Here is a 21,011-nt window from a genome sequence, read left to right as displayed (position 1 = left end):
CTACATAAATAAGGACAAATAATTTTTGACAAAGAAGCAAAAAAAAAACAATGGAGAAAAGACAGCCTCTTCAATAAATGGTGCTGGCAGAAATGGAAAGCCACGTGCAAAAGAATGAAACTGGACTGGCACCATGTACCAAAATTAATTCAAAATGGATCAAAGACTTAAGCATAAGACCTGACACAATAAACTGCATAGAAGAAAACATAGGTACTAAACTTAGGGACCTTGGGTTCAAAGAGCATTTTATGAATTTGACTCCAAAGACAAGGGAAGTAAAAGCTAAAATAAACGAATGGGACTATATGAAACTTAAAAGCTTCTGCACAGCAAAAGAAATTGTCAACAAAATAAGGAGGCAAACAACTGAACGGGAGACGATTTTGGCAAACAGTGCCTCCGATAAGGGGCTAGTATCCAGAATATACAAGGTACTCATGAAACTCAACAACAAAAAAACAAACAACCCAATTGAAAAATGGGCAGAGGACTTGAAGAGACATTTCTCCAAAGAGGACATACAAATGGCAAATAGACATATGAAAAAATGCTCAACATCACTAATCATCAGAGAAATGCAAGTAAAACCCACAATGAGATATCACCTCACCACAGTCAGAATGGCTATCATCAACAAGACAGATAGTAACAAGTGTTGGAGAGGCTGTGGAGAAAAAGGAACCCTCATACACTGTTGGTGGGAATGCAGACTGGTGCAGCCGTTATGGAAGGCAGTGTGGAGGTTCCTCAAAAAATTACGAATAGAATTACCATATGACCCAGCAATCCCTCTCCTGGGTATGTACCCAAAAAATCTGAAAACATTTATACATAAAGACAAGTTTGCTCCCAATGTTCATTGCAGCTTTATTTACGGAGGCCAAGACATGGAAACAACCAAAATGTCCTTCCATAGATGAATGGATAAAGAAGTTGTGGTATATATATACACAATGGAATACTCTTTGGTGGTTAAAAGATGAAATAGTACCATTTCTGACAATATGGATGGATCTTGAGATTATAATGTTAAGCGAAATAAGTCAAACAGAAAAAGCAGAGACCCATATGATTTCACTGATATGTGGTATATAAACCAAAAACAACAAAAGAACAAGACAAACAAATGAGAAACAGAAACTCACAGACAAAGACAATAGTTCAGTGGTTGCCAGAGGGTGAGGGGGTGGGGTGTGGTAGAAGAGGGTAAGGGGGATCAAATATATGGTGACAGAAGAAGAACTGACTCTGGGTGGTGAACACACAATGGGATTTATAGATGATGTAATACAGAATAGTACACCTGAAATCTATGTAATTTTACTAACAATTATCACCCCAATAAACTTTAATTTAAAAAAAATACCCGGTCTACTCTCCAACCCCAGAATTAACTACTATTGTAACGTTTGTGATAACCACTTCCTTCCTCTCCATCATACTTTTATCACCTACGTACACATTTCTATACAATATACTATTCTTTTTGCTAGTTTTCAACTTCATATGAAGAGGGTCCTACTGAATGTAGTCTTCTTAGGTTCTTTCTCTCAACATCATGTTTGTGAGATTCATTTGTGTAGCTGCATGTAGCAATATATTCATTTCATTGTCATGCAATATTCTAGTTTTATTATCTGTGCTGCTGGTGATGGACCTTCCGAGTTTCCAGTTTGGGGCTATTATGAATAATGCTGCTGTGACCTTCTTCAACACATATCTGGTGGAAATTTCCACCTTTCTCTAGGGTATAAACCTAGAGTGGGGAAAGGATCCCCTGGTGACTATAACTGGTATCTCACTGTGATTGATTGTTGATTGATTGATTGATTGATTGATTGATTGATTGATTGATTTTGGTACTGTCATTTTTAAAATATTTTTTCAGTTACAGTTGACATACAATATTATATTAGTTTCAGGTGTACAACTTAATGATTAGACACTTCTATACCTTAAGAAGAGATCGCCCCAGTAAACCTAGTACCTATCTGACACCATACATAGTTATTACAATATTATTGACTATATTCCTTACGCTATACTTTACATCCCTGTGCCTATTTTTTAACTACCAATTTGTACTTAATCCCTTCCCTTTGTTCACCCAAACCCCCCTCCATCTGTCAACCATCAAAATGCTCCCAGTATCTATGAGTTCCATTCTGTTTTGTTTGTTTATTTTATTCTTTAGATTCTACATATAAGTGATATCATATGGCATTTGTTTTTCTCTGTCTGAGCTACTCTACTCAGCATAATGCCCTCTAGGTCTTTCCATGTCGTTGCAGATAGCAAGATTTTATTGTTTTTTATGGCTGAGTAATATTCCATTATATTTGTGTGTGTGTGTGTGTGTGTGTGTGTGTGTGTGTGTGTGTATACACATCACCTCTTATTTATCTGTTCATCCATTGATGGACACCCAGGTTGCCTCCACATCTTGGCTATTGTAAATAATGGTGCAATGAACATGGATGCACATGTCCTTTTGAAGTAGTGTTTTGGATTTCTTTGGATAAATACCCAGAAGTGGGATTACTGGTCCTTCTTTGTCTATTGCTATAGCCTCTGTTTTAAAGTCTATTTTGTCTGGTATAAGTATTGCTACCTCAGCTTTTTTTTGTTTCTCTCATTTTCCATTTTCATGAAACATCTTTTTCCATTTCTCTCCTTTCAGTTTGTGTGTATCTTCCGATCTGATATGAGTCTCTCACAGGCAGCATATGTAACCATCTTCTTCTCTTATCCATTCAGCACCCTACCTTTTTATTGGAGTACTTAATTCTCTTACATTAAAGTAATCCTTGATAGATACATACAAGATCTGACAATTAAGTTTGCAAACTTGCTGCAACGATGTTGCTAACCTTTTTTCATATCAGAGTGATTACTCATTATGAATTTCTACCAACTGGACAAACAGTTAACCAAGTTTACTATTTGAAAGTGCTGAAAAGGCTGCATGAAAAAGTTAGATGAAAATGACCTGAACTTTTCGCCAACAATTCATGGCTCTTGCATCAGGACAATGCACCAGCTCACACAGCACTGTCTGTGAGGGAGTTTTTAGCCAGTAAACAAATCACAGTACTGGAACACCCTCCCTACTCACCTGATCTGGACCCAGGGACTTCTTTCTTTACCTGAAGATAAAGGAAATATTGAAAGGAAGACCTTTTGATGACATTCGGGACATCAAGGGTAATACGACGACAGCTCTGATGGCCATTCCAGAAAAGGAGTTCCAAAATTGCTTTGAAGAGTGGCCTAGGTGTTGGCGTAGGGGCATGGCTCTCCAAGTGGAGTAATTTGAAGGTAACAATAGTGATATAGTCATTTTAAATGCTATTGATTCTCTCTGATAGAATGAAGATGTATTTTTTTTAAGAACATACATTTTTTTCTATGTGTGCTCAACCATCTCAAGGATGCCTGTTTAAATGGAGCCTGGCCCTATCACACATCCATACTTGGATGTGTCAAAGGCTATACAGAAATCGCTGGTCCCACAAGTCACAGGTGTCGCTTGTCAACATTAGCTATGAACCTTTTCCCTATGACATTGTATCCCAATTGCTTTGCCACTCAATATTTGTCAGATGACATGGAGTAAAGAAAGACAAGCCCATGAGTTTTCAGCTTTACCCTGAGATCCAAACACGGCTAGGATTTCTAAAGAAAAGTCCTTTTACATGTTCTGACCATGAGTGCCAGATGCTCTGTTTAATTATAATACCACATCCTTGGCTATTGAACCCTGAAACTTTCTGTTAGTTTTTCTTAAAACCAAACCTTTCTTTTACTGCCTGAGTAAGGAAAATCTGGTTCCTACTATTGAACATGTTTTTTATTCATAATACAGTGGCTGCCCCAGGGAGTTTTGCTCGTTTTGACCTGGAATGAGTGACTGATACTGGTGGACCCGTTTACATTGGTCTGAACTTTCCAATATTGAAGAAGCCTTGGCATTTGGACAGAAAGAAACTGCGGGGAAAAAAGAATGTGTGAACTGTCCCCTACCCCCATGCCCACCCCCAGGAGGAACAATAAAACACACACCTTTAACTGGAGTGGACGTGAGCAGGGTGCCCTCTGGTGTGGTTTACTGGAGCAGCATTGCATTGTGGTCAATAAGAGTGGTCCCAGGAGGGCCTGCCCTGCCCCACTTCAAATCCCAGCTCGATTCTTATTAGGTGGGTTTCTTCAGACAAGTGCCTGCTTTCTTAGCTTTAACCTGGGAGTGGTTATCTACTTCACAGTTTATCATAAGGATTCAATGAAGTAATTAATGGAAAACCTTTAGCCCTGTGACTGACACATAGAGCTCAATGTGTGTCAGCTTGACAGCAGGCGGCTTCTCTGGGCTGGATCCAAAATATAGAAGTAAAGCTTACAGGCTGGCGATGCTGCCAGACAGATGCTGGCTAAAAGAATGGATGTGTTTCCCTTAAATCCATGTTGACTCCGGTCTCATGAGCAAACATTATCCAGACATCTTTGGCCGTTTTTCTGCCCCAGGGACATAGATCCTGCACATTTCATGTATTTCAGCTCTGGGATAAAGAAGAAGCTCTTGTCCTAAGACCACTTTCTGGAGGAAATTTCCAGAAAGACTAATTTCACAAGAGTGAAGAGTGAGAGAAATTGGCCTCAGTGCCTGTGTCATCAACTATGGGAACGGAAATGAATGGTTCTATGGCCTGGGAGATTATGTGACATGTTTTTGGTCAGTAATTCATGCCCCTCCTTTATAAAGAAGTTCAAGTTTGGTACAGATGTTTTAGTGTGATTCCAAATGTCGCTTCTCAAACTATCCTTAGATGACTTAAATTGAGAGAAACTTAAAAGGAACCATTTATTCCACAAATTGAGCTTGAACCCAAAGTAAAAAATAATGCTAAGAGAAAATCAAACTGAACAATACCTCACTAACGTGTGAATCAGTGATAGCACATCTTTCCCGGAAGTATCTTTAGACAGTCAGCTACAAGAAGAAAAGAAGACCCCAGGAAAACGATCCTGTCAGCATACTATGCTCCCAGAGTTGTCATGGTGCTATTATTTATGCTATCCAAGTAAGCTCAACATTATTTGGGAAATAGGTCATTTGCAAAGGACTGTCCAGGCAAGAAGTCAGGCTAGTTATAATAGTGGACCCGCCCTACCCCAAATTACAAACTATGCCTCTAAAAATTGCACTACACATTATTTTTTAACACACTGCAAGCCAGGCAAATTTCTTTTTAAAAAGTAAATTAACTAGAATCCTTCCTAGCAGAGAACCCCCTGGCTTTGTCATTAGCTTTTTGTCCACAGGCAAATTACATAATTTTTCTGTAAATGGTTCTTCATGTTTCAAAGGAAAATAATCTGCACATTTCCTGCCTCAGAGTCCTGTTGACTGAAGTGAAATGTGGAATGTGAAAGGGCTCTGGGAAGTACCAAATGCTGAAGAGGTGTGGATGCTCATTAAAAACCTTAGTTTTCAGCTATCCCCACCCAATGCCTAAGAGACTCCTTTATCTACCACCCTCTTCCCCTACAGGTCCCACTCTGTAGTACTAGATGGTATCATTACCCCCTTCCCTCTCTCCCAAGAAAAAGGATCCTCCACAGACAGGTTGATGTCACTCATCATCATGGGAAGTAGAACAAAGGCAATAATTAGTTAGAGACAGTCCCAACCTGCTCAGGGCAGGGGACAGCTGGCAACTCCGCAGGGAAAAGATGCCGATTCCAGGGGCAAAGGGAGAGCAACGTGCAGGGTAGATTGGCCTGGACACAGCTCGCCCAGGATCACACGTAACTCTTGAGAGCTCAGACATCCTGATGGAGAAATTGGTCTCCACTCAACTGGAAAGACCTGTTGAAAACAAACAAAACAAAATTTCAGACACCAGTCAGGGAGATCATTCCTTCCCCACGTACAGGAGCTGGACAGAGGGACATTCAGGTTCTTACAGTGTCTGGCTGTCCTAACATGAGATTAACATGGGGAGGGTCACAGAAATGGCCAAAATCTTGGGAATTCACCGAGTAGAAAGGAACGATAATTAGTCAGTCATTCCTGAGAGACAGGATACTGAGTGAGGGATGTGGTCTGAGGACATTCTTTCAGACACAGGCAAGATGCGATGCTCTTCAGCTCCACTCAGTGGGAGCAAAATTATTACCCCAACGAGGGGAGACCTGGGCAGGCAGCTCCTTAGTCCCCTTTGGGGGGCTTCACCTGGCCTCACTTTCCCTGTGGAAACAGCAACAGAAAGGGCGGCATAACTGTGTCCCCTCAAGCATAATGCTGAGCTACTCTAAGCCACCTACTCGTGTGTGCGTTCCTCTGGGCTCTTCCGGATTCTCCATGGTGGGTTCACACACACACACACACACACACACACACACACACACACACACACGGCTGTCCTCGTGCACTTATTACTCAGCAGCTATGTTAGATGAGAGACCTTGGGGACCCTGCAAGGAGGAAGGGAGTGGGAACCACGCTCCTCCCCACTGTGCTTCCTTTGGGTCTTGATTCTATTTCCCTATTCGGTTCCTCCCCCCTGACATGAATGGAAGTGGATGAAAGGCAGAAGGAGGCTGATGTTGCCACGTAAGGGATAGCAGTTACCTCCAATGTACATCATCCTTTCAGACTGTGAGCGACAGGAAGGGGCAGTCAGGGGGAAACACCAAATCTCCATGTAATGTGGGGTCTCAGCTCCCGCTCCCGGCACCAGAACGCAGGATATGGTGAGGCCAAAAATGCACACCAACGGAGCCATGGATAGGGGGTTCATACCACTATATTCTCACTGGCGGCTGGTCGAGACACAAAAGCAAACATCCGCCAGCACCCCAACGAGGGGCCCCCCTGCACCCCAGGCTCCGTGGCAGCCGAGAGAGACACAGGAAGCAGGATCAGAGACTCTGTAAGACACATGGCGCAGCAAGCAGGGTATGGTGCCAGCCAGAATTTTCAAAGGGGTAAGAGAGCAGTTTCCAGGCTCTTGGGCTCACGTGGAAAGGTGCTGGCTCGGGTAATAGATGGCCATCGGCTGTTACCGGTTAGCCATTAGCCACTGATATAACTTCTGTGGCTATGGAGATCATGAATGTGATTGACCTGTAATTTTCCTTTTTTATTCTGTTTTTTGTATCGATGTTATGTCAGCCTTATAAAATGATATCGTTAGTGTTTCTTTTTTTTCTTTTTTGCAATAGTTTGTAGGTTAAAAGTTTTCCTTCCGTGAATTTCAGTAGAAATTAACAGTAAAGACATCTAGAAAATTGTTGATTACTAATGCAATTTCTTTGATAGTTCTCGTATTACCTAAGTTTGCAATTTTTAAAGTAATTATTAGTCAGTGATGTTTCCATTTTGTCTAAAATTTCAAATTTATTAGCATAAGTTTTTTCTAATATTATTGGGTTATCTTTTAATGGTCCACAAGTATTTGTAAAAGTATTCCCCTGTATAGTTCCTGGTAGTAAATATTTGCACCTTCTCTCTTTTTTTCTTCATTAGTTACTCCAGAGGTTCGTCAATTTTATTAACTTTTTCAAATAACTAGTCTTCGCTTTATTAAACCTCTCTGTTGTAGGTTTGCCTAATTCGTTAACTTCTGCTACGTCTTATTATATTTCCCTCCTACTTCATTGAGTTCATTTCACTTACTAATTTCTAGCTTCTTGAGATATATGATCAGCTCCGTAATTTCAGTTTTTTGTAATATGTGAGTTTTAAGCCTAAATTTTCCTCCATCCAGTTCAGCTGCATTCCACAATTTTCAATAAGTACTGTTATTGTTATTATTTAATTCAAACATTTTCCATATCTTTTTAAACTGTTTGATTTGTGGGTTATTTAAAAAATATACTTCTTTATTTCTAATCACGATTTTATTGATTTCTCATTTAATTCTGTTGTGGCCAGAAAACATTCCAAAAATTTACATCTTTGGAATTTCTCAATATTTACTTTATGGCCCAGTAAATGACCAATTTATTTATGAAAATATACACTCTGCACTGGGTGGGTGCAATGTTTTAGACATGTCTGTTGGGACCAAGACTGGAGCAAGATAGAGGGTGGAAATCCCCTGCGCACCCCTTGACCCTCACGAGGAGGGGTTTGGCCTCTTCTTCCTCCTCACATATCGCTAGCACATAACGGGATCCCTGGCCCTATCTACTTGTGTACAGGTAAGCTCCTAGGGATGGAGAACACACTGATGGAAAGCTATTGCACTGTAGTAATGGCTAAGGAAGTGGCCGGGTACGAACCAGAGAGTGCTTACGGGCCAGGACCCAGGATGTCCTCTTTCCTTCGTAATGTTCCCAGCAGCAAGGAGAAACAGTTAACAAATGCAACATAATTTTTCAATGTTTATATTGTATGACAGTAATTCTGCTGCTAGGGTATATTCTATATTCTAAAAACAGACATGCCAGCAATAAATGGTGACCATCTCAATAATATCTAAAATTGCCAAAAATTAAAAACAGCCTAAATAACAAGTGGGAAATATTGGCTATGGTATATCCACACACTAGAGTATGATACAAACACAAAATATGACCTTTAGGAATGCTATAGAAAACTAGGCTAAAAACATTAATTGGCTACTTCCATTCTTTCATTACCAATAAAAGAAACTCATTAAAACATCAAGATAACACTTTATCCTTTTGGACTGGCAATGAATTCAAAGAACGACATATTCAGTATAGGCACAGGTCTGGAGAAACTGCCATACAGATTTCTTGATATTGAATATATAAATTGGTACAATCTTTTTTTTTTCCCCTTCTTCTGCCTCCCCCCGCCCACTCCAGTTCAAGCCGTTGTTTCTCAGTCTAGTTGTGTAGGACACAATTCCCTGGCCCATGCTGGTATTATGAACCTTGCGCTCCCCCTCTCCCCACCCCCCAGGCAGTCGATCACTGGTCGTGGATCAGCCACTCACAGCAGCTCACGGCAGCTCTCACTGGCTGCCAGCCACTGGCTGCAGGCCACTCACAGCGGCAACGGTAAGCCACGGCAGCTCATGCTAACCTCCGGCTGCTCACGGCAGCCCAGCTCCAGGGAGAGCTGTTGTTCACAATCTTAGCTGTAAAGGGTGCATCGCACTGGCCCACGTGGGAATCGAACCCATGACCTCGGCGTTAGGAGCGTGGCGCTCCAACCACCTGAGCCACCTGGCTGGCTAACATACAATCTTCTTAGATAGCAATTGCTAATGTGTACAAGTTTTTAAAGATGCAAGTATGATTTGAACTAGCAAACCCACTTTGTGTACTTATCCTCAGAAAATGAGACAAGTATATAAAGATTATTAATTACAGTGCTGTATATACAAGCAAAAAAATGGGAACAATCTTGATATAAAGCAAAAGGAGAATCATTAAGTAAATTTTGGTAAGTTCACATGTCACGTGCAAGTGACAAAATAGAAGCAGCCATTAAAATGATAATTACTATTTCCTGATAGTCATATATAACTAAGTAACAAAAGCAGGTGACAAAATCTTATGTATAGAAGCGTGAGGGCACCAAGATCACAACAGAGATCATTCCCGACTTCGCTCCCCATGACAAGAAGAAAAACTAACAACTATTCAAGAACAAGACACCACTGAAAACCTCCTAGACCACAGGAGTGGGGCTGAAGCACCCCGTGTGCCACAGAGAAGAACACAAGGAAGCCAGCTCAGACTTTCCTCTCTCTGCCCACAGGAGGCTCCAGAGGCCTATTGCGTGTAGTAACATCGCACCCAGGACATTATCTCTCTTGGATGAAAAAATGGAACACCTCCAGGTTTTCACCAAGATCCTCAACTTCCTGCCCTGAAGAAAGAGATCAATGAGAGCAGGGACTCGACTGAGTTCCTTTTGTGACTGTCCATTTTCTTGAAGGAAGAGGCCAGACCTCCCTGCGTGGAGGCTGCCATGTCCAGAATAAATATCCAGTTTTGGATTGGAATGACTGATTTCTCTTTTATATATTGAACAGTCACTGGGTACCAGCTGTAGACCAGGCCTGCCTCTGTTCCCTCTGCCTTCATTTCTCCCCTGTTTTCTGCTTTATCTCTGCCCACCACCTTTTCATAAACACTTGCCATGTTATGTCCCAGCTTAGCCTTTTCCCACACATTTTCTGTGGCTGAGCCCCTCACATTCGACTTATCACATTCGACTCCAGAGCAGCAGTGTATGGGATTGGAAATCAGTTTCCAGTTCTGTAGCCAGTGGAGCCCCACCTCTGGATGAAGGAGATGCAGGAGGGAAAACACAACCAGGGCCGCCATTTCTTTATGGTTTACATCTAGGGTACTTTATGGGTATAAAGCTCAGTATAAACTCTGCCATGAAAGAGGTGCCACTTTTCTTTATCTTCCTTAAATCACATCAGATCAGGGAGGCTCTCATGGTGCCCAAAAACAATGGTGAACAGCCTTCCAACCCACAGGCCATCATGCTTGCTGCTACATCCTTAATTTCCAAGCCCAGGTGACCCTAAAAGTCATCCAGCTCTTAGCTTGCAGCCCTCACATGCGGTATGAGACTCTTTGTTGACAGTGGGTTGTCCTGTGTCTGGGTCGGTCCAGCCAGGCATGCCAGCAGCCGTCCCCTCCTAGGTCTTGAGGCCAATCTGGGGTGCTTTTTTGAAGCTAGGCTCAGTGACAGTTGTAGATGAATACTCTCCAACCAAAACACACACACACCAATACCAAATTCATGTTCACATGGGGCAATATCTCCTTCAGGGTTCCCATAACCCTCAAAGGCGTGCCTTCTCACATCTTGTTACCCACAAAGACCTCTGTAGCAGAATAGCTTAATCTTGACCAGTTTTGTAATGAGGTGAGAACAGCTGACTTCACACAGCTTCTGTTGAGTGCTGGAAATCCTACTGAAACAAAGATGGACTAAGATCGTGCTCAGAAAGAGAAAACGGAAAATGAAGAGATCAAAACAAAAACATGCAACTATACAGCCAAGCACACATAAATATATGTATGCATATATACGTGTGTATGTAATCATATAAAAACATATATATGTAAAAATATGTATACATGCATCTATGTACATAGGTATAAATATAGATATATAATTGCAAAAAGCTACATTGACACATATATAAACCACTTGAGGAAAGGTTTCTATGGTTAACAATGTTTAAAAAGTCTCTGCTATAGTCCAGTCTTCTTTCACCAGGTTAGGTTTCTCCGACTGAGCGATAAAGGCTCAGACCTGTGAAGGATGTTAAACATGCTCTTGCCTACACCCATGATAACCTCACGGGGCCCCAGACTAAGAGGTTTCCCAGCCTCTGCTGCAAAAGTTCCCTGGAGATAAAGCTTCTGGGCAACCTGAGCAGCCATTCCAACAGAAGTCTAAGTGTCAGAACTCTCTGTTTTGCTGAGCTAAAGAGTGTCTACTATGGTTTCCACCACTTCTTAGGGGAGTATAGAGGGCACCTTGCAGCTTGTCAGGCATGCATCGTGTGTGTGTGTGTGTGCGTGTGTGTGTGTGCGTGTGTGTGTGCGTGTGTGTGTGCGTGTGTGTGCGTGTGTGTGTACAAACTTTCCATACCCATGTGACCTTGGGCACATCACTTAGTATCTCTGAGTCTGTTTCATTTGAAAATATGATTAATGAAAATGCCCATGCAGAAGGTGGAAAGTTCAATGAGATAACACATGTAAATTGTATATGCTTTGGAACACAGTAAGGTACGGATTCATATTAATGCCCTTTGCCTTTCCTGTTCCCTGATTTCCCCCATGCTGTTTTGTGTTTAAAAACAAAAAACGAAAAAGAAGCTCCTAAATGTCAGCCTCAAATTGTTTGAAGGTAGCTGGGATGCACACCCACCTCCCAGCTCTCTTTTCCCTGCATGAGTCAGCTGGGAGTTGATTTATGAGTGAAGACCCTCTCCTCTGAGACATTCAGCAAAGCCCAGGGTAGACACCTTCTTGAGACCAGACTTCCCCCTTCCGTGTGTTATAATCTCTATGGGGTCAAGAAAAGAGCCTGAACCTCTACCCCTGTGAGATTGTGGCAAAGATGAGATTTCTGGGAGAATGGGGCCAAGCCATGGACACAAACCAATGCTAGTCCCACTGATTCCGGTCCCCATTATGTCCTCAGGGGTTACCAAGTCCTACTACGCGTAGGTACTTATGTGGAGGTATTTAAGGTGCTCGTAGCTGCACAGCCAGTCTTAGCATATGATGCTAAAGGGACCAGAGGGCTGACTCCTAAAAGCCTTAAAGGTAGAGTTCAATGCCTTGGTGAATTGTACGTGATCCAATAATAGATTGATCCTCAGTCTTCCAGGCTTAAAAACCTGAGACAAGGGAACATAAAAAATGTCTACAGTTTTGCAATCACATGATGGAGATGCTGGCAAATGACTGAGCATAGAAAACACAGAGAGACTAATATAGTCATTGGTGTTACAGTAAATCTCCTGCCACGTTTCCATTGGTAAAATGCTCTCAGAGGCCTAACAGGTCTCTACAATACTTCATTTCTCATGAGTAGACGGAAGCGCTGTCTGGGACGGTCCTGATCATCTGCTTTGTTCACATATGGTTCCAGTGTTGCTTCCTAGTATTCAGTCAAAAACAGAGGAACTTAGTAGCAGAGGGGTAACTACAACTAGGATATGTCATAGCAAGATTGGAGAACAGAGAGGGGATGTGACACAAAAATTCTTAGGTGTGAATTGCATTTCCAAATGTAACAGTTTGTTACATCTGACCCAAGTTGTGAAATAGAAAGACCCACCTGTTTTGCAATCATCTCCTAGAGGTTCTGGTAAATGATTCAGCAGTATTCCTCTGACCTACCCCAAACCAAACCAATTGCCACATCCCGTACACACATGGTGAGAAAGTGCACACCACTAGCCCCTGAGCAAGATGGGAATAGAAAGAACCCATTTGCTCCAGAAGGGGAAGGTATGAAATTTAGGCCTTGTGGAAACAAAATGCTTTGAGGAAAAGAAATGGCCTTGGTGGGCAAAGTTCCTGGGTAGATAAAGATCCTTCGGTGAGGGAGTTGGGGAGGGGGGTCTTGAATGTAATCTAAGGTCACATCAAATGCAACTTCACAACCGAAAACATCACTACTTTCCAATTCTCTCCCACCCAGAAGAGCGGTCAACAGCAACTGACTTTTCTGGGCCTGCATTTTTCCACTGATCCCCAGTTCGGTGGGGACGGGTACACTGTCCTGCCCAAGCCCACTTCTCCTCCCATTCCTCTGTGGTCATCTTTCCACTCATCACCACAGACATTTACACACTCCAGAGTTTTACTGAATTACCCCCAATCCAACTTACAGACCTTGTTTATTCTTGGTGGCTGAGCAACGACTGGTGTAGGCAACAGGGAAAAATCAAAGGGTGCTCTGGTTGATGCCAAAACTCTGCACATCTCACAGATGTATATCTGTCCTATAGACATTTTTGTCTCCCATCCCTGCCCTCTCGCCCCCATCCTTCTACTACCCAGGCCAGGTGGAAGAACAACCCTCACCGCTTCAACACATACCTAGGTTCTCCTTCACTGACAGGTCTCTCTCTCTCAAAACTGTTTTTGATGTCATGTAAACACCCCAGAAATTATGTGACTATCATCCCAGCCTCCTGATAGGAATGCAGACATAACCCCTAACTGAAGCAGGAATATCTTCTCAACAGCACGGCTGACTCTCATGGTCAAACGAAATCAGCCAGGGCCAAGTTTTGGCCCCTTATGCCTCTAGGTTCTGATTTTAGGTATAACTTAAAGAGAATGAACAGGCTCAGGGAAGTTGGCTGACAGCGGCAGCCTCAAATGCCATGTATGAGTGTGGCATGTCATGTGATTCTGCCATTGTCATTGCCTACAAGGAATGGGCCTGCCCACTTCCAATAAGTAGTAGATGTGATTCAGTGAGAGGCCAAGGCCCAAGGGATTGTCCCTCATGGGCCAGGCATGACATTCTCCTGCACTTTGAGGAAGAACAGCAGGGGAATAAAGGATAAGAGCAGAAGAATGTGATCCAAATGACCTTTTCTGTCACAATATTGTAGCCACTGAGGTGCCTTTCTCTTCTAAGAGAACCAGAGTCCCACATTAGAGATATAGACAGAAACTTTTATTCTTCAATACCCACTTAATTTTTCCCCAGATTCTTTGAACAAAATAAGAAATGATGGTGTTTATAAATCTGTGGATAAGATCACAGACTATGAAATCACATCCCTGCATTCTAATCTCCATTCTGATGAGCTGAATTATATAGAACAAGTCCCTTACCTTCTCAGTGTCTTGCTTTCTCATTTATGAATTGGAAGAAAATCAGTAGCTAGCTCAGAGGGTGGACTGAGGATCTACAGTCAGTGATCAATACATAGCCAGCATTGAGATGTTAGATACTATTTTCTCATTTGTTCAACAATCTAATCATATCTTCTTTTCCAGATGTTTATTATTATTGATATTCATGTTTATTAATAATGTTCATTATTAATTTTTATTTAGACACAGATTCTTAAATTTATAGGTCACAAATGGATTCCACCATCTTTTAGTCTGACTGTTTAGTCACATCTAGGAAGAAATATATTCTACCCAGTGAGGCTTTCTCCAGATTTTTCATTGGGAAGTTACCTGTTTCACACTCTTTTCCACATGTCACCGCAGTAAGCTTTCCTCTACCTTAAATTGGTATTTCTACTTCTGGATTTGGGAGAACTTTCCTACACAGCCTTGGGCATTTGACTAGCCATTACAGTTTAAAGAAAAATTTCCCTGAACTCCCCACCCGCTCCATTTTCAGCTCAATCAGCCTAGCATATCAAGGTGGCTGTGTTGGGGGCCCCAGCCCAACTCTCAAAGAACCAATCCAAACAGTGACGGGGGATAGGAATGAGAATTGTGAGATAGGTCAACATATCTCCAAGAAAGATACACAAATGACCAGCAAACACAGAAAAATGTGCTAAATCTCATTAGTCATTAACAGAATGTAAATCAAAACCACAATGAGATACCACTTCATACCTACTAGAATGGCTATAATCAAAACATGAAAAATAACAAGTGTTGACAAGTTTGTGGGGAAATAGAAACACTTGTACATTCCTGGCGAGATTATAAAATAGTGCAACCACTGCAATAAACAGTTCAGTGATTCCTCAAAAACTTAAACACAGGATTACCGTACGACCCAGCAGTTCCCTCCTAGGAATACAGGTGTATCCAAGGGAAATGAAAACATGTCATCCACACAGAAGTCTGTTCACAAATATTTATAGCAGCATTAGTCACAATAGCCAAAGGTGCAAACACCCTAAATGTTTATTAACGATTAATGGAGAAATTGTGCCATATACATGCAATGGAATACTGTTTGGCCATAAAAAAAGGAAAAAATACTGATACATGCTACAACTTGGATGAACCTCAAAATCATTATGCTAAGTGAAGAAGCCAGACACAACAGGTCACATTGTATGACTCATTTTACATGAACTATCCAGAATATGCAAATCCATAGAGACAGAAAGAAGATTAGTGGCTGCCAGGGTTGGGGGTGGGGGTGGGAGAGGGAGACTGGGAAGTGATTCAGTGCCCAAGTTAACCCACAACTTAATGGGTCCACAGCTCAATGGGTATGGACAAAATGTTTTCATGGAGTCATGGAAAAGTTTTGAAACTAGAGAGAGGTGGTAGTTGCATGCACTAAATGCCACTTAATTGTACACTTTCAAATAGTTAATTTTATGTTATGTGAATTTCACCTCAATTTTTAAAAGGTCATAACATAGTCTTCCGTTTACCACAATCCCTTTTTAATTTTAAAAGTGATGATATAAATGAGGGTAAAATGTATTAGATCACGATATTAAAGATGATTATCAATGACTAATCAGAAACCAGATCATTTTCATTCTTTTCTCTTGATTGAATTATTTTTTTAATTTTCCAAAAATTATAGAAATTAATTCCAGGTTCATTTTTTTTAATAACTAGTGAAGAGAGACTATAGTGGTATTGAATAATAGATTATTAAGGGCATGGGGAATATGCGTACATTGTAGGGTTACCTGAGGATAAAAGAAAATTGCATTGTACATATAACATGATCCCATGTATTTAAAATGCACTACTTATGGTAACAGTCTATGGGTGGGAGATAGGCAAATGAATGATACTTTTCCTTTCTACTCTCCAAATTTTCTTAATGAACTTATATTGCCATTATAATCAGAGAAGTATTTTTATTTTTAAAATGTCTAGTACTAGGCAAGCTAAGTTCAAAAAAGTAGATTATGATAAGGAGAACATTTACACTGAAATTATGCATTTTGATACATAATATTCCTCATAGAAAAAATTGTAAAGCACAGAAAATGCAAAAATGGAAATTTAAATTACCAGAATCTAAACACTCAGAGATACTTAGTTGTTCTTTGAACAGAATTGAGCTTGGATGTTTAGAAACACAGGTCCATTACAGTATAGTGAGGTCATCAGCATAATTTGTTTATCAACTGAGAACCTATTATGTGTCAAGCCTGCGATTTCAGAAGTGTGGCTCTCTGGACAGAGGACAGAGAATACTAACAGGACAATTACTGGCCTTTGGTTGCCCAGCATGGTTTCCCACTTCACGTGGTATTGGCAGTTTAGCAATCTGAACTTCCTTTGGGAAACCAGCCCTTTCCCAGTCTTAGTTCGAGTGGTTTGAGTGAGACCAACCCCAGCCTACCCAAAATAGGAATGACCTAGGCTTAAGTCAATCAGTGGATTCAACTTGTAGGGCCACAGTGATTCATTACTTTAGGCCAATACACATCAAGTGCAGGACTTTTGTTAAAAATATTGACAGGAGAGATGGACTCTATCACTCTGAGGTTTTGCAAATTAACAGCAGATTAATTCCTAAATTAACAGAAGAAAACCTGAGATTAACAGGAAACTAACAAGAGAACAGTCCCTAGGAAGGAAGCTGTGGTGATGAATGAGCTGCTGTATCAGTTTAGTAGATGAGGTCCATGCTCTCTCACTGTCTTGTGCATCCCTCCACCATGGCCCTTCCCATACAGTACTCTGGTCACTGATGTTTCTGTCTCCTCCACCAGATGGCCAGCTCTGTAAGGGAAGGAGACACAGCTCCAGTACGTTTCATCGTAGCACAGAGAAGGGCCTAAACACACATCTGTAAAAGAAATTATCTAGATGGACTTGGTAGCATGGAAATAAGGCATTGGTGGTTCTATCACTGGGGACTCAGGTGTCAGGGTTCCAACACATCTACTGGTCAATACCACATCCTACAGCCCCCACCTCAGACCCTTGGGTTCCTGCTCTGGGCTGGAACAAGATGTCTGGTCTGAGTCATCAGCTGTGGCTACTGATGTGGTCTATGCTTAATTCTCACACAACCACCCAGAGAATGTCATCAGGCAGGAGGTGTGAGCGCGGGGAAGCTTTCATAGAAAGCCTTCTAGAATGAAGCACTACAAAACCAGAGAGGAACTCGAGGTCCCTGAGCCCACCTGCACCTCCTTCCTCTCCCAGGGGCTAAAAGAGAGCACGGAGGAACACCAGCGATCCAATCTGGGCAGCTTTCCTGGGAAGATGTGGCTGTTCCTGCTCCTGCTTCTGCTGGCCTTTCTACTGTCCCCCAGGGCAGAGGCAGGTGAGTGACAATCCCCACTCTCGCTCCCACAGAGGTTGCAGACCTCTTCCTCTTCTACACATCCCTGAACCATCTATCCACCAGGAATGTTCTGAACCCCAGCTCCTGTCCCATCTCAGACCCCCAAGCATGATGCTGGATAAGCTACCAGCATAAAAGGCCGGGCAGAAGGCTGTTCTCAAGAAAATCCAGCGGGTTCTATTCCTCCCCAGGCCCTACATTCGCCATCTGGAAAGGGGAACTTTCCTAGAATTGCCTGGCTGAGGGTGGAAAACTGGAGAGCAGTCCCGGCTTCCATGTCTGGGATGAGACAGGTGCTCTCCTCAGTGTCTTCTTAGGAAGGAAGCCCAGAGCTCAGCACACCCCAGAGTTACGGGGTCCCTGTGCCCAGAAGAGTGCTCTTGCCTTAGCTCAGTCCCAAGGCCCCTCATTCCCTTTCTCCAATTCTGCCTTTCTTCCCAGGCCTTTAGCGGCTCCTCTCTTTCAAGGATGGGCCACTGAGTTTGGCAACTCCAATGTTCTCTGCTTTCCAGAATCTCACAGCACTGCCCCTACCAAACCACCTCAAGAGGTCCATTGTTGGCTTCATGCAGCCAATAAACACTTATTGGGCATAAACCCAGAGCCCTAAACTTAAGTCTGGCCACTAGATAGCAGTATTGTTCTGGACTTCACGGCACCACAGAACCTCAGAAACTCAATTGAAACCAAGCAATGTCCAGAGACGAATTTTCAGGAGCCTCTTGGACTTTGCTGTCCCAAAGACAGTTATGCTCACCTCCAACTAAATGTGGAGAAAAACTCATAGACAAAGCCCGCTGCTCTTCCCTTTTGAGAGGAGAAACGTGAGACCCTCCGAGTTCGAGGCCAGCCCAGGCTCCCAAGTCCCCAGCAGTTTAGAGTTAAGTCAATGTCTTCCTGGTGGCCTCAGTGAGTGCACAGAAGCACAACAAACTTTTCCTTCAGAGGAGATCATCGGGGACATGTGGCCAAGCCCCATTCCCGCCCCTACATGGCCTACATTCAGTTTGTGGACAAAGGGAAGAAGACGTGTGGAGGTTTCCCTGTGGGAGAGAACTTTGTTCTGACGGCTGCTCACTGCAGCGGAAGGTGAGGGGCAGCAGCCAGCATACACCTTCCACTTCCCCGAGACCCCTAAAGGGTCCCCTGTCCTTCCCCAGGGGCTGCAGCCCAGGTGAACTCCCCGGCTCCTACTAACTCAAGTCCACAAAAGCTCTTCACAGGAGCTATCTGAAAGAATGAATGGGAGATGAAAAGCTGAGAAATAAGACAGGCAAGCTGGTGAGAGGTGAGAACAAGTAGCAAGTTGAGAAGAGAGGGACCACACGGGCCAAATCCAGCAATGGTTGAGGACGAAAGTGTGCATTAGGGTAAACATGCAAACTCAGGCAATGTCATGATACTGCCTGAGGGCAAGAGACAGCTCCCAGAAGCCCTACCCTCAGTGTCCTTCAGAAGCAGAGAGGACACTCAGCTCCTGGCCCTCTTGTTGCCTTGATTTCCCCAAACTGCAGCCCTGTCCCACCTCAGCTGTCACCTTATCTTCATGACTCATGGGCTGTATGTCCTGAGACCCCGTGCCCCCCACACTCCCGCTCTGCTCTCTGTGCAGATCATCAGGGTCACCCGGGGAGCCCACAACATCAAGAAACAGGAGAAGACCCAGCAGGTCTTCCAGGTGACAAAAGCCATCCCCCACCCAGACTACAATCCGATGAACATCTCCAATGACATCATGTTACTGCATGTAAGGAAACCTCCTCCTGTGATTGCTCTCCTTGGTCCAGACTGTTTCTCCTCTCACTGTGACCTCTTCCTCCTATCTTGCCCATCCTGGCCACCTGACCAGTCCCAGTACCTCAGAGGGGAAGGAAGACAGTGCAGCCCTATCCCATGTCCAGACCATGGTGTCGCTGGCTGACCTGGCCTGTCTTGCCTCTTCCCCATCAGCTAAAGGAAAATATCAAGCTGAATAAAGCTGTGAAGTCTATCCGCCTACCCAGGGGCAAGGTCTCGGTGAGGCCAGGCAGAAGTGCACTGTTGCCAGCTGGGGACAGGTCACCACAATGGGCACGTTAGCAAACACTCTAAGGAAGTGGAGCTGACCGTACAAGAGGATTGGGAGTGTGAAAGCTACCTACAAAACTATAATGACCCATTCAACTCTGCGTGGGGAACCCGACAGAAAAGGCTTCCTTTCAGGTGAGATTGAGCGTGGCTAACTTGGATCTGGGGAGAGAGCTGTTTGGGGAAGGATGGGGATGTGGAGACCCAAGGAGTGGGGAACTCTCCACCCGTCAGCCTGTGATCTTTCTCCACAGAAGGACAACGGAGAGCAGCCAGAGCTGGGGAGAAATAGGGCCTCTGAGAACCAACCAAGAGCCCCTGGTCAATCTATACATGGTCCTCCTCCAGAGGATGATTCTGTAATTCTCTGGCACACACTGAGGCACAGCGCTTATACAACTGTGCTCCCTGCGTGAGCAGAGTTGTCACCCACCCTGGATAACAGGCTCGTCCTCCATGCTAAGTGTCAACCCCAGCCACCTGCTTTCATGTCCTTACACAGTAGACGAGCCACAGTCCCACAGCACCTGTAGAGGAAGAGCATCCGGGATCTGGGAGAGGAGAGGGAACTGACACCTAGGGTGAAGTGAAGCTGTGACAATGTCCAAGCTGAGGGTCCCACAGTGGCCTGCCGCCCTCTGGTCTCCCACATGGCAGCCACGCGAGGTGGCCTTCTCTGAGAGGGGGCTTGGGATGGCAGAGAGGGCAGGACTAGAAGGAGAGCTGCTCAATCCCCGCCCCCCGTCTGTCTGCAGGGAGACTCCAGGGGCCCTCTCGTGTGCCAACGTGTGATCCAGGGAATCATCTCCTACGGAACTAAAAATGGGACATCTCCCCGGGCCTACACCAAAGTCTCAAGTTTCCTGCCCTGGATAAAGGAAACCATGGACAAAGCCTGACTTCAGGAACCACAATGTCTTCTCGAGCGAATCCAGAATCACACTGAGGGTGTGGAGAGGGCAGGTGGTGTCAGCACCCTAATAAATGCCTCTTAGCTGAGTGGGAAGAGATGGTTCCTTGTTTATTCATTGAGCATGATTCACAACACCAGCTGTATGCGTAGATGGCCAAGGGAGCAATTCTGCAGTTTTCTGCTTCCTCTTCTTCCCCATGCCCCCACCACCTCCCCCAAACCCCGCGCGAAGCAGTTACCCAGCTCCTTCTTACCCACACCTGTACCTCCAGGGCTGCCCTGTGCCAGGGCTGAAGC

The 21,011-nt window shown here is 43.6% G+C and overlaps 1 protein-coding gene across 1 annotated transcript; it reads left to right on the top strand.

The window, feature by feature from the left end:
• Positions 1 to 18,216: 18,216 nt before the first annotated feature.
• Positions 18,217 to 20,782, top strand: LOC109439989 (granzyme B). The gene is given in 5 exon segments (XM_074328103.1): positions 18,217 to 18,688; positions 18,691 to 18,823; position 19,094; positions 19,347 to 19,481; positions 20,557 to 20,782. Coding segments are annotated over 5 exon segments (600 nt in total). The 5' UTR covers positions 18,217 to 18,501; the 3' UTR covers positions 20,701 to 20,782.
• Positions 20,783 to 21,011: the final 229 nt, after the last annotated feature.

Source organism: Rhinolophus sinicus, linkage group LG03 (genome assembly GCF_036562045.2).
Source record: "Rhinolophus sinicus isolate RSC01 linkage group LG03, ASM3656204v1, whole genome shotgun sequence".
In the NCBI taxonomy this organism is placed as follows: Eukaryota; Metazoa; Chordata; class Mammalia; order Chiroptera; family Rhinolophidae; genus Rhinolophus; species Rhinolophus sinicus.
This window is presented reverse-complemented; position numbering and strand designations above follow the sequence as displayed.